The sequence below is a fragment of the Procambarus clarkii genome, chromosome 52 (assembly GCF_040958095.1).
Source record: "Procambarus clarkii isolate CNS0578487 chromosome 52, FALCON_Pclarkii_2.0, whole genome shotgun sequence".
Lineage (NCBI taxonomy): Eukaryota > Metazoa > Arthropoda > Malacostraca > Decapoda > Cambaridae > Procambarus > Procambarus clarkii.
Window position 1 is genome coordinate 33988978 of NC_091201.1, and position 14434 is coordinate 34003411.

Below are 14434 nucleotides of genomic sequence, written 5' to 3' on the forward strand. Positions count from 1 at the left end.
CCATATACTATCACAGCAACCCAATGATAATCATTTAACAATTTTAATTATGCAAATCTGGTTAAGAAATGCACAATATAATTTAAATTAATTTTCTTTGTACAGTAAAAGAAATAAAAGAATAAAACTTATCATTGTAGCCGCAATTCAAAATTTAATTAATTTAATAACCAAGGAATTCAAACTGATACTCCGAGACAAAATTGTCCTCAGTTACCTTCGAAATTCTGTAAATGTAACTTACACTGACACACAAAATTTGAACATGTGGAAAAGCAAAGATGCAACCCAGCAGTCACTTCACCTATATATATGGAGTGGTGTTTATGATCTTAGTAACAAAATCAGGCTGTAAGAAGCATAATAAAAAAAAGTATGAGATGACCACAAAAAACCTGCACATCACCAATAAATTAAAAAACCAGCATTGAATGTAATGAAACGCTATTTTCTGGGCGAGACCCGGAGGCTCCCCGGAGCTTACTAGGCCGATATACTAGTGTCAGACTTTGGCATCAGTCATGTGTATGGAGTTTTGTGGGCCTACCGGAGACCACGAGCCAGAACCTGGCACCCTCGGAGAGGCATGGGAAGCAATTGCCTATAGAAACCCCCGTGTGGCTGGAAGCATTCAATGTCTGCCATCGACCAGGTCAGGAACCCAGAAAGGTAAGCATCCCAAAACAAACCTCTATTTTGGTGAAATTTTGCTACCAAAAGCCGAACAAGTAGATAGAACTCCCCTAAAAGAATCGAGCAAACGAGCATGACGTCACACGTCACCGCGCCACTGTCTGCGCAGCTTCCCCCTCCCCAAGAGGGGAAAGGGAGAGCCCCAGACCCCCGTGCCAGCTATCCACCCTTCAGGTCTGAGGCTGGATGTCAAAACACGTGAGAAAACCGCCAACCAGAGGGAGGGAGGGAGGGATGCCGGGAAGCCTCCAGGTCTCACCCAGAAAATGGCGTTTCATTAAATTCAACACTGGTTTTCTGGGAGGAGCCCCTTTGGCTCCCCAGAGCTAACTACCCACAGAGGAAAAAATAGAGGGACTTACCCAGGAGGCGGTCGCTGCTCACTCCTCACCTCGAAGTCGAGACAACTGGCTGCAACTGCCGACCAAATGTAACACAGGCCCGATGAGGCCCAGGAACGTCTACGAGATATCGTGCAGCTATGACCATGTTCGACCGCCAAAAACTCTGTGCCTGAATGTAAGACCAGGACACGTTGCCAAAGACGGCAGCAAGCACAGCGAACTTATGAACGTCATGGGCACATGGATAAGCCACATTAGCTAGACTTAATAACCCTGCGGACGACCTGGAAGACCCACACCCACAAACAAAGAAGAAGGGAAACCGAATGAACCCAAAGTGTGTCCCCAGACACAGAAGCCGTGGCGCACAAATAACGGCGAAGGGCCACTACCAGACACAAAACATGATGCACCCCAGGCCTGACCAACCAAGCATCAACAACCCAAAGACCCCTCTGGAAAGCAGCAGTCTCATTCTTTGCCACAAAAGGAGATGGGTTCAGACGAACAAAACCATCGCTACGACGAAAAGAGCAGAAACCCATGAGCCGGAGGAGAGCATGAAGCTCCTCAACCCGACCCCCAGAGGCCAATGCCAACAGAAAAAGAGCCTTCGAGAAAATCCTGAACCAAAGGGGCCACAACAAACCGAGAAGAAAAGAGAGCACTCTGTCCAATGACCGGGATGGCTTAGGTGGCGCATGAGCAGGCCAGAGTTGACACAACGCACAAGACAGTTTGCGAAACGGTGCAGAAGTAACATCAATACCAAAAACAAACTGAAGCGGCTCCGCATGAGCCGCACGATAAGAGGTGATAGTGTTAAGCATAAGACGACGGTCCTGGAACAACCAAGGAAGAAAGGACAACACCACCCGAACAGAGAGCGAAGCACAACAACGAAGACGCAAAAAGAACCGGAACGACCACCAAGAAACTTCACACTGCCGCCGAGACAAAGCCCGCAGGTGGAACACTAACAAGGAAGCCACCTGATCATCAGAGATGATAAACTCGAGTCAAAAACACCATACGCGAAGACTCGAGGAGAAGATCGAACCAGCCACGTGACGCTCCGGTCCGATCTGTTGGAAGAGGCGGAGCAGCAGGAAAATCTCCGGGTTCGGACATCGGGCAAGCGGCGCCTGAAACCACGGCTGGGCTGGCCACCACAGGGCCAAGAGGACTACTCTCCCCTGGTAAGTCTCCAAGCGAGTCAGGAGCTGAAGCAACAGCTGAACCAGGGGGAAAGAAGTACAGGAACCCCCACCTCGACCAGTCCTGCCGAAAGGCATCGACCCCGACGGCCTCGCAATCGGGGAAGGGTGCCACATACTGGGGGATAAACGAACGAAACAAGACAGGCCATCGGCCAAGACGTTGGATACTCCCCACAGGTGAACCGCCAGGAAAGCCAAACCTCGAGAACTCAGCAGACGAGTCACCTGAAGCGACCAGCGCCAAAGAGGCAAGGACCGCATCGAACCCCCTCGGTTCAGGCAATGAACCACCGGGAAGCAGTCCGAATGGAACCGGATCGTTGATCCGCGGGCGACCTGAACCCTCTGAAGAACAAACCACACCACCGCGAACTCCCGCACCGTGCTGTGGGCCTGATGGAAGGACGGATCCCACTGTCCCTGGGCCAGCCTGGTGAGCATTGGTCACAAAGCCCTAGCCGAGAGGCGACGCGTTCGTAAACACATCAAGCGAGGGCGTGGGTAGGCACCAAGGCATTGAACCCTGAAAAACCCGAGGAGGAAGCCGGCGACGAAGCAGCCGCCGCAAGGCCCCTGGGGGCTGAACCCAGCGATCACGAGAGAGGCGGAAGGGATGTCCCCGAAGGAACCAGAACAGCTGACGAAGCCAAACCCGACTCCTGCGGGTAGACCATCGACATGAAGTTTAGGCTCATGTACAAACCCACGAGCAACCGCTAGGTGATCCAGAAGCCCCCCAGAAACAGGCGCAAGCAAGACCGCAGCTGCAGGAGAGACTTCGGAGGAAGAGACAAGGAAGCGATCCGAGAGTTCCACACAAGACCCAGCCATATCCGAACCTGGCGGGAACCACATGGAACTTCCTCCAGTTCACCAAGAACCCGAACCCAGCGAGCTGGGAAAGAACCAAATCCCTGTCTAGCAAACAACAGGACTGGCTGGGAGCCCAAACCAGCCAGTCGTCGAGGTAGGCCAACACCCGAACACCTTAGAGATGTAGACGGGCCACGACGACCCGAGTAAGGCGTGTGAACACGCGAGGTGCCAGATTCAACCCAAACGTGAGACAACGAAAGCGGTAACCCTGACGCCTCACAACAAAACTCAGCCAGTCCCTGAACCTCAGATGAACCGGGACGTGTCAATACGCGTCCTTGAGGTCCATGGACACCATCCAAGCGCCCGGCTCCAACATAAGACAGACCTGGGACAGCGTAGTCATCCTGAAGGAGGGGCAATAAACCCACAGGTTCAGACGGGACAAGTCTAGAATGAACTGGAGGTCTGCACAGTTCCGTTTCGGGACCGGAAACAGGCGGGAAACCCACCTGAGGGACGTTATCGTTTCGACCATGCCCAAGTGAACCCACTCCGAGGTGGCCTGACTGAGCGCAAGAGAAGAGGCCTGGTCCACCAGTCCCGTACCCCCCGGAGGAATGAAGAGCCACCCAACGCCACCACAGGCCGCAAGAAACGCCCCAAAAAGCTGCCGAATCGTGGGACCAGGCACGAGCAAAGAAAGCGAGCTTCTCTCCCCCCATCCCCATCGCCCCGTCAATGGGATGAACAGCAAAAAGGCCGACGCACCTTACAAGAACCTATGCGGCGGACAGGGCGTTCCCCGCGCCGACCAGAAAAAGATGGAACCGAAGGCTGCGCCTGCCCCGAATCAGGCACCACTGGCCTACCATAACGAATGGAACCCCAAGCCCTGGCACTACTCTTCCGGAAAGCCCCCTCCCATGAGCCCCTCGGAGCACCAACACCGACATACACAGACACAGACAACACCGACATACACGACAACACAGACATAGGTCTACAACTAACCGAAGCCGCCTGCAGGTACTGCACCACCGCAGACTCTGCAAACAACAAAGGACTAAAAGGGGGAAAACAAGCGAAGAGCCAGGGCCCAAGCGGATTCCAAAGAAGCAGCAAACACCGCCTGCTGACATGTGTGGCGTGAAGCATAGAACCGCGAAACCGCATCACGCAGAAGGCAGCGCACTAGACTCGGCAGCATCCCCACGTGCCCTCACATCCAACTCAAGCCAATCCGAGGCCAGCTCAAGGAGGGAAAAGAAATGCAGGGCCGAGGCAAGCAGGAAACGAGTACGCAAATCCTCCGTAACCAAGGCAGCCGAAAGGGAAGGAACTTTCATGTGAAGCTGTGTTACACCAACATCCCGCAGAAGGGCTGGGGCGAACAAACAAGCAATGAGATGCTCGAAGTTGCCCCCCCCCCCCCCCAGAAAATCTGAAACGCCGTCCAAGTCTCGCCAGTCACGCGCTCGGGACCGACAGAACGTTTGCCAAGCCCCCCAATGAAAAGAGAGAGGACAGGCTGCCAACCATAACGACTCCGGAACTTCAAACTTCCTAATGAACCCAGTACAGACAAGACGAACCGTACACGAAGGAACGCGGATCCATCACCAAGGCATAATCCATGTCGTGCAGGAGGTAAGCTGCAAGGGCTTCCCGCATCTCAGATGACAGGGCGCGGGAAGCTGAAAACCTCCGAAAAAACGAAACCAAGGAACCCACAGGATCATGGAACCGAACCTGGGGAGGGGTATACACTAAATCCAATTCGTATGCGGAGGGAGTGAAAGAGAACCCATTTCCTTTTAACATTAAGCCCCACTCAGAGGGCAGAAAAACAAAGGCGGAGTCCACTGGGGCCCAAGGCCCCAAAGTCAGCCCCTCCCCAGCCCTGGGAACCTCTCCGAGAGGACCCGGGGCCAAGCCAGCCTCCAAACCCCCACTTCAAAAGAAAAAGAGGGAGCCGCCGAAAAAGCAGGAACAAAGGGGGGGGGCCGACTGGCCAGACCCAGACGCTACGGCTGAAGGACCAGGCTCGAATGCCTCAGTCGCAACCCCAGAAGGGGACACCCCCGAGACCACCCGAGTCTCAACACCACTAACTAGACCCTACCCCAACTCTGAAACCCTCAGACGCTTCGGAGCCAGAAGCAAGGGGAAAGGGGGGGAGGGATAAACAACAGAGGAGGAAGGACTAGAAGGGGCGGAGGGAACTAGAGCCGAAGCAACTCCCCCCCCCCCCCCCCAAGTCCGGGTCCCGATAAACAAAACGGGGTGGTCTCGGGGCATCCGGGGCAGCAAACAACCTAGCGCGTTGCAGCAACCCGAATCTAGCATGCAACGCCACAGCTGCCTGCACCCACATCTCATTATCAGCAACTTGGGTGAACTGGAGCACGTACAGACAACACACGTCGCACGACTCCAGGTCAAAAGAATCACCAACCCAACAGGCATCATGATGGAGGCACAACCGGTGAGTGTCACCCTGAGACAAGGGAAAAGAGCAACTTTCAAACTCGCAAGATGCAAGGGAAAACTCGGGAGTCACATCCACTGGACCACGTAGCCAATGGGGTTTCCCAGGCCCCGTAGGGTTTCCCAGGGCCCTTAGCCTTGGTACACACTAAGGGAAGCCCAGGCAGGGTACTGCGAACCGGTGCCCAAGTCTACCAAACAAACTTCTAAAGCTGAACCCCTTAGGCATGTCCACTGACGGGGGCCAGGCGGGGGGAGTACCACCACAAAACAGAAATATACTGAATATCTGTATACACCCCTAGAACAGCAAAGGGGAACCACAAGGCAAACCTCCCCACCTGGCAAAAAACAAAAATAAAAGAAAAACCCCGCAAGAGGACAACGAACCCAGACAGAACAGAGTCGGCCGCTGTTATGGATGAAAACTAGCTGTGCAGTACCCCGTGCACCTGCCAGTGACAAAAACTTCCCCCTACCCAGAGACAAACAAGGGCAAGAAAAACCCCAGCTGACCCCAAGGGCGGCCAAATACCGAGCAGTAAACGGCACAGCGGAGGTAGATCCTGAGGTGACTTGTGGAAGGAGACCCCAAGGGCAGTACTTACAGGGCACCTAGGGAAGGGAACCCTAGGCACATGCAGCCCGAGTACCGTGGAACACTTCTCCTGGCTCATGCACCACCTGAAAAGACAGCCCACACCACAAGGCACAGAATTGAAACAAAAGCTGGAGCCAGAGGCACGACCACACCAGACTCCCATCAGCCAAGAACTGCAGGTTGGGTTGCCGGCGAGTGGGTCTGGGGCTCCCCTTTCCCCCTCCTGGGGAGAGGGGGGGGGGGGAGATAGCACAGACAGTGCAGCAGCAACATGATGACATCATACTCGTTTGCTAATTTTCGTTTGGGGAGTTCTGTCCATTTGTTCGGCTTTGTGTAGCAATAGTTTTACCAGAATAGGGGTTTGTTTTGGGGTGCCTACCTTTCTGGCTGCCTATTCTGGTTGATGGCAGACATAGAATGCTCCCAACCACAGGAGGGTCTCTATAGGCCATTGCTCCTCGTGCCTTTCTAGAGGGGGCTAGGTTCTGGCCCGTGGTCCCCGGGAGGCAAGAACTCCATGCAGTGACTGATGCCAGAAAGGTAAACATATCCATTCAACCTGGATAGCTCCGGGGAGCTGACGGGGATCCCCCCAGAAAATTATTTTCAAACTCCTGGTAAATTTTATTTGGCCAACTTTATTTTATATATTATTTTTTTACACCCCGTCATTTGATACACATGTATTAGGAACAGTTAACTGAACATTATTTACACACACATCCATATTTCTCTAGCTCCTGCCTCTAATCCTTATTTTAGAGAGAGAAAATCTTGACTCAAGGTGAAAAAAATGCTTGAAACTGAAAGTGATAACTAAATGTACAAATTTGCTTTACCTATGCCCAATGACTTTCCCGTGAACACCATAGTGCTTCCTCTTAGGAAAATCATCCACTCCATAATTGAAAATCCACACTCCATAATTGAAAATCCACACTCCATAACTGAAGTTTACTGAGGGAAATCAAAATTTTCATATCACAAAATTAATAGCTCTCTCTCAAAAACTTTTCTTTAGTTAAATTTGATAAGAAGTTCAAAGTAATGCAATTATAGTACAGTACTGTAATACTAAATGGTAAAGTTCTAAGAAGAACTCGACTACTGTACTCCTGTGTAACGTACGCAATTGTTATGAACCTACAAGTGCATCTATTTAAACAAAAGAAAATTAAATAGGTTACCTTGATACTTCTTGTGAAGCCTCGATGGAGTTGAGAGATGGACTTCTGCCCTGTGGTCTTTGTTGCATCTTCTCTAGTTCACCTTCTATATTCCGCGTATATTCCTCTGAACGTTCTCGCAACTTGCGTTCTTTACTCGCCTCGGCTTCAGCTTCCTCAGATCGACCCTGAAAGAATTAATTTGCTAATAACATGATTTGTGGCAATTTACTTTCTTGAAATGGACGAGTAATAAATATGTATGATAAAACCATGATCACAGATGAGTCAGCAAAGCAGAGAGGGGAGGGAGATTTAAGAGTGCTAATTGTATCACTATAAAGACCTATCCTTGTTGTCACCAGAATATTGATATTAAACTAAATAGTTTTAGTTAGGTAGAACTGTTAAAAGTATAATATATTTTTTGTTAAAATAATAAAGAACTTTGTATTTTTTACAATAAAACATAAATTTAAATATTCCTTGTCAATGGTATGTTTCACAATTTTGTTATACTTCCTTAGTGTTTTCATATACAGTGGTACCTCGAATAACGAATTTAATCCGTTTCGGTGCCGTGTTCGCCATGTGAAGCGAACGTCATACAAAACGAATGTCCCATTTAACCACTGTTGTGTTTATTGTGAAATTCCCCCAGTGTGCATGACATCAAGTGTTCCAAAAAATCATTTTTCATTATAAAATGATAAATTCCCTTCCCTGAACATGTCTATGTAAAAATAATAACCAAATTCCACTTACTTTGGCTGTGGGGACGTGGACAAGGTGCACTGTGACATCATCAGGGGCTGGTCGCCCGTGCGTGAAGCGCCCAGACACGGTCGCGCAGGCCATTCAAGCACCGCGTGTTGCCACAAATATATTTTCAAATATTTGTTCTATGTATTTCCAGTGCGGTTTTATTTGTTTCTTTTATTGCATATGATGCATATTTGTGACCTTTACAATATGTATACAGCAGCATGTTCATAATGTTCCATGGAACTGTGATACGTGTGTCCGAAAGGTGTCCACAATAAATGTTTATTGTCACAATATTACATGGTAAAAATAAACTAAAATTACAATATGTACAGTTTCACATACTATTTACACAGTAACACACTGTATTACACACTCAGTACTTTGGAGGTGCGTAATAGTCAACGAAGTAGTCCATGGTACACAGCACGACTTTGCTCTCGTTGCACCTGGTTGATACCTGGTTGATGGGGTTCTGGGAGTTCTTCTACTCCCCAAGCCCGGCCCGAGGCCAGGCTCGACTTGTGAGAGTTTGGTCCACAAGGCTGTTGCTTGGAGCGGCCCGCAGGCCCACATACCCACCACAGCCCGGTTGGTCCGGCACTCCTTGGAGGAATAAATCTAGTTTCCTCTTGAAAATGTCCACGGTTGTTCCGGCAATATTTCTTATGCTTGCTGGGAGGACGTTGAACAACCGCGGACCTCTGATGTTTATACAGTGTTCTCTGATTGTGCCTATGGCACCTCTGCTCTTCACTGGTTCTATTCTACATTTTCTTCCATGTCGTTCACTCCAGTACGTTGTTATTTTACTGTGTAGATTTGGTACTTGGCCCTCCAGTATCTTCCAGGTGTATATTATTTGATATCTCTCTCGTCTTCTTTCTAGTGAGTACATTTGGAGGGCTTTGAGACGATCCCAATAATTTAGGTGCTTTATTGCGTCTATGCGTGCCGTATATGTTCTCTGTATTCCCTCTATTTCAGCAATCTCTCCTGCTCTGAAGGGGAAAGTGAGTACTGAGCAGTACTCAAGACGGGACAACACAAGTGACTTGAAGAGTACAACCATTGTGATGGGATCCCTGGATTTGAAAGTTCTCGTAATCCATCCTATCATTTTTCTGGCTGTCGCAATATTAGCTTGGTTATGCTCCTTAAACGTTAGGTCGTCAGACATTATTATTCCCAAATCCTTTACATGCTGTTTTCCTACTATGGGTACATTTGATTGTGTTTTGTACTCTGTATTATGTTTAAGATCCTCATTTTTACCGTACCTGAGTACCTGGAATTTATCACTGTTAAACATCATGTTATTTTCTGATGCCCAGTCGAAAACTATATTAATATCAGCTTGAAGTTTTTCAATGTCCTCAGCCGAGGTAATTTTCATACTGATTTTTGTATCATCTGCAAAGGATGATACGAAGCTGTGACTTGTATTTTTGTCTATATCTGATATGAGAATAAGGAAAAGCAGCGGTGCAAGGACTGTACCCTGAGGTACAGAGCTTTTCACTGCACTTGGACTAGATTTTATATGGTTGACAGTTACTCGCCGAGTCCTGTTTGACAGAAAACTGAGTATCCAGCGTCCTACTTTACCGGTTATTCCCATTGACTTCATTTTGTGTGCTATCACGCCATGGTCACATTTATCGAAAGCCTTTGCGAAGTCCGTGTATATCACATCAGCATTCCGTTTCTCTTCTAATGCCTCAGTGACTTTGTCGTAGTGCTCAAGTAGCTGTGAGAGGCACGACCTTCCCGCTCAAAATCCATGTTGGCCTGGGTTGTGAAGGTCATTGGTCTCCATGAAATTGGTGACCTGACTCCTAATCACTCTCTCAAATACTTTTATGATGTGCGATGTTAGTGCAACTGGTCTATAGTTTTTTGCTAATGCTTTGCTCCCTCCCTTGTGTAGAGGGGCTATGTCTGCTATTTTAAGTGCATCTGGTATCTCCCCCGTGTCCAAGCTCTTCCTCCACACTATACTGAGTGCCTGTGCTACCGACACTTTGCATTTCTTTATAAATATTGAATTCCATGAGTCTGGACCTGGGGCCGAGTGCATGGGCATGTTTTCAATTTCTTTTCAAAATTTAGTGCGCTCGTGTTTATATCAGTTATATTTACAGGGGTTTGAATATCCCGCATAAAGAAATTGTCTGGATCTTCCACCTTCATGTTGTTTATTGGAGTGCTAAACATGTCCTCATACTGCTTTTTTAGGATTTCACTAATTTCTTTGTCATCCTCCGTGTATGAACCTTCACTTGTACGAATAGGTCCAATACTGGCAGTGGTTTTTGCTTTTGATTTCGCATATGAGAAGAAATATTTTGGATTTTTCTTTATTTCCTGAATTGCTTTCTGTTCTAACTGCCTTTCTTCAGTTTCATATGAGTGTTTCAATTTCCGCTCGATTTCTTCAATCTCCCTATTTAAATTATTCCTTCTTTGACGGGAAATTCGTGTCTGCATAAGCAGTTCCGTTATTTTTTTCCTGCGTTTATAGTGTCGTCTGCGTTCTCTTTCTACGTTAGATCTCTTTCTGGCTTTCCTCAAAGGAACATGTTTCAGACAGACTTGATACGCTTCTGAAGTCAGTTTTTCTATTCCTTCTGTAGGACTTGTATTATTTAGAACAGTTCCCCATGGAATGTTTGTAAGTTCCCTGTTTATTATCTCCCAGTCTATCCTTTTATTATTAAAATTGAATTTACTGAATAGCCCCTCTTGCTTTATCAACGTTTTAGGTCTATTCTGAGTATTGATGGTCGTTTGCACTTCAATGAGTTTGTGATCTGAGTATGTGGTATCTGATATCGTAATGTCTCTGATAATGTCTTCATTGTTCGTAAAGACCAGATCTAGAATATTTTCATTTCTCGTTGGCTCCGATATCTGCTGATTGAGTGAAAATTTGTCACAGAATCTAAGTAGTTCTCTAATCTGTGGTTGGTTAGGTCCTGATAGATTTCCTGGTATAATATTATTGTTTGCTATTTTCCACCTGAGACTAGGCAAGTTGAAGTCACCTAGGAAAATAATATCAGGTATCGGGTTCTCCAAATTATCAAGGCTATTCTCAATTTTGCTTATCTGTTCTGTGAATTCCTCAGCCGTTGCATCTGGCGGTTTGCATATTAGTATAATCACTAAATTTATTTTCTCTATTTTTAATCCCAGTACCTCTACCACCTCATTTGTAACGTTTAGGAGCTCCGAGCATACAAGGTCTTCCCTAATATACAGACCCACTCCTCCATGTGACCTAATTTTCCTATCACACCTGTATAGGTTATATCCTGGAATCCAGATCTCACTGTCCAACAATTCCCCTGCATGGGTTTCTGTGAAAGCTCCAAATACTGCATTTTACTCCGTGAGGAGGCCATTTATGAACTGTACTTTGTTGGTACCGTACTTTGTACTTTGTTGGTACCTTTGTTGGTACTGTACACCAGGTACAGATAGATTTTCGCCTCCTGTTTCTTCGTTCCGTGTGCCTGCAATTAACACACTCGCATGCACCCTTGGCTTTAGTACTTGTAGGTGGTATGTAGCCAAGCTTGTAAAGCATAAGGTAGTATTGAAACGATTATAGGAAAAGCTCAAATTGTAAGGTAGTCTTGAAAAGATCGTTTTGTAAGGTCCCACTCAGGAAGAGATTCAGCTAGCCTCAAAGAGTGTCCGTCAGTCAGGAAGAGATTCAGGTATTCTTGAAAATGTCTATGGAAAACACCACCTTGGCAGCTAGTAACACTGTTCATCTATGCTACTTGTATCAGATGCATCATCACTGAACGCAGAAAACGATTCATCTATGTATCATCTATATAAATTGGAGATGGCAAGAGTGGTGCTCAGAGCTACAACTGGATACGCTCACTGTATCATGCTCATAGGTGCTATATCACTTGCATCCGACCGTTGTGTTAAGTCCTTATTGCACCTAGCTTCACCAATATTATGACCCTTATGTTCTTCAAACAATAAGGTCTGAATTTCACCGACTGAGTGCAATCTTTCAACACCGTGTCGGACAGGTGTTTGGGAGCCAGAGGCATGTGTGCCACAAATGGTTGCTCACGCAGTACTAACCCAGCCAGCAGCCTTAGTCTTTCATATTTGTTATAGCAAAAGGTTCGTTCAGAGTTTGTCGGGTAGGCTGCTCTATTATGACAATCTCAAATGTGTTCCATTTGTTTCAAATGTGTTCCATTTGTTTTGTATTTGTCACTTACGTCTCAATAATGGAGCAGCCTACCCAACAAACACTGAACGAACCTTTATGGGATTTGTCCATTTTTCAAATTGTTTCAACTATTTTTTATTTTATTTTTTTTATTTAATTAAGAAACATGGAGCAGCCTACCTATAGACCACCGAACAAAACTTTTTGACATTTGTTCTGGCTTTCAAAATTCATTTTTTTTTATTATTTACGTTTTTTTTAAGAAAGAAACATTAGTCGGCAGGAGTAGCCTACCTGCCAACCACTGAACGAGCCTTTTGCTATAAGACAAATTAAAAATAAATATTGAACACATTTGAAGAAAGGAAAATGTCATAAAGGTTTGTTCACTGTATGTAAGGTAGGCTGCTCCATTATTGAGACGTAAATGACAAATACGAAACAAATGGAACACATTTGAAACAAAGAAAGATTGTTATAATGGAGCAGCCTACCTGCCGAACACCGAACGAACCTTTTTGACATTTGTTATATTTCAGAAATTTAATTTCTTTTTTTCTACAAAAATGTCAATGCTTTGCAACATCTCAGCAGTCACCCCTTTATAACCCAGCATCATTAGCATCTTTAAACAAGAACAACATAATTTATGTGTATCGTCGGAGGCGTCCAAGAATGTGCAAGAAGCAGCACGACCCCACCATGTGGTGTTGACATTACTCAAACGAGCGTTCGCCATACGGGATGATTTGACGCCGATCGGGCTGTTTGTTACCCAAAATGTTCGCCTTTTGGGGCGATTGTTATGCGAGGTACCACTGTATTTTCCTTTATGTACTTTTATCTTCTCATTATGTATATGTTTATTTCAGGAATTTACCTGGATTGTACCTGCATGGGGTTCTGGCAGTTGTACTACTCCCCAAGCCCGGCCCGAGGCCAGGCTTGATTTGTGAGAGCTTGGTCCAACAGGCTGTTGCTTGGAGCGGCCCGCAGGCCCACCACAGCCCGGTTAGTCCAGCATTTCATGCATTGTTCATGTTTGTTACGGGAAACTTACAATTTACCACATTACTCAACACAAAAGAAAGTGCTTGGAATTTAAAAGCATTAGAAGTCTCGGGTACAATCTGAGATAATCTTCTCCAAATATTTTAGGGAAAATTCTACACAAGATCACCACTTCAATAGTCGAGGGATTAATTATACAGATCACTTTCTCCAAGAACTTTCTGTTAATACTGTGGTACCTCAGTTTTCATATTTAATCTGTTCCCAGACGGTGCAAAAAACAAAAAAATATGAAAACCTTAACGAATTTTCCCATAAGAAATAATGTAAATTTAATTCATACGTTTCAGACCCCCCTAAATATATTAACTAAAAAATACATTTTACACAGAATAATACTCAAAGGTACCTTACATTTACTGAGGACTCTTGTTGGCATATGGAAAGGGCATCCCCTTTCAGTATAACAGCAGTGGTGACATTTCTGAGGTACTCTCTCTCTTACGTTTCAAAGGCATACCACTAGGCCCTGGTTGTGGCTCACTGTTTGCTTGTCTTACTAGGAATCTATTTACAGACACTTGTTTTTTTCCCTAAGTTTTAACACTTGTTTGTAGTGAGACATCACATTGTCTCACCATGAATGAACTCTTGTTTTTCCTCTATTGTCATCCTCACAACTATTTTCTTAGGTTGAACATTACCACTGACTTTCTTGGAACCCATGGCATGATATATAATAAGAACTTTAGTATTCAGAAACAAAAAAAGCATAAAAACAATGAAACTCATCACAAAGAATTCAAATGCGATCATCACTAGGCAGAGATACTTGTAAACTGAAGTGCCACATGCTCAGTGGACCCGTACATGTAAAAGCAAACTCCGAAAACTGAGGCGACCACCGAGAGCCGAATCAAATTTTTTGAAGAAATTGAGTGCGAGAACCGAAAATTACGAAAACAGGCATACGAAAACTGAGGTTCCAATGTATAGGTATTATACAGAACATTATTAGATGGGGTGCCTAGCTATGTCCAGGTTCTCTCCCTCTCCCCTCTTCTCAAGCTCTTCCACAATCACCTATCCTATCCTCTCCTCTGCCTCCTTCTTACATC

At 46.1% G+C, this 14434-nt stretch overlaps 1 protein-coding gene across 6 annotated transcripts in view; it reads right to left on the reverse strand.

Moving 5' to 3' along the window:
* Positions 1–14434, reverse strand: part of gek (serine/threonine-protein kinase gek) — a 494332-nt gene that overhangs the window by 207141 nt on the left and 272757 nt on the right. For all 6 annotated transcript variants that reach the window (XM_069304649.1, XM_069304648.1, XM_069304646.1 and 3 more), the window contains exon 14: positions 7355–7521. In XM_069304649.1, coding sequence (XP_069160750.1) covers positions 7355–7521 — 167 coding nt within the window. The remainder of the gene's footprint in view (positions 1–7354; positions 7522–14434) is intronic.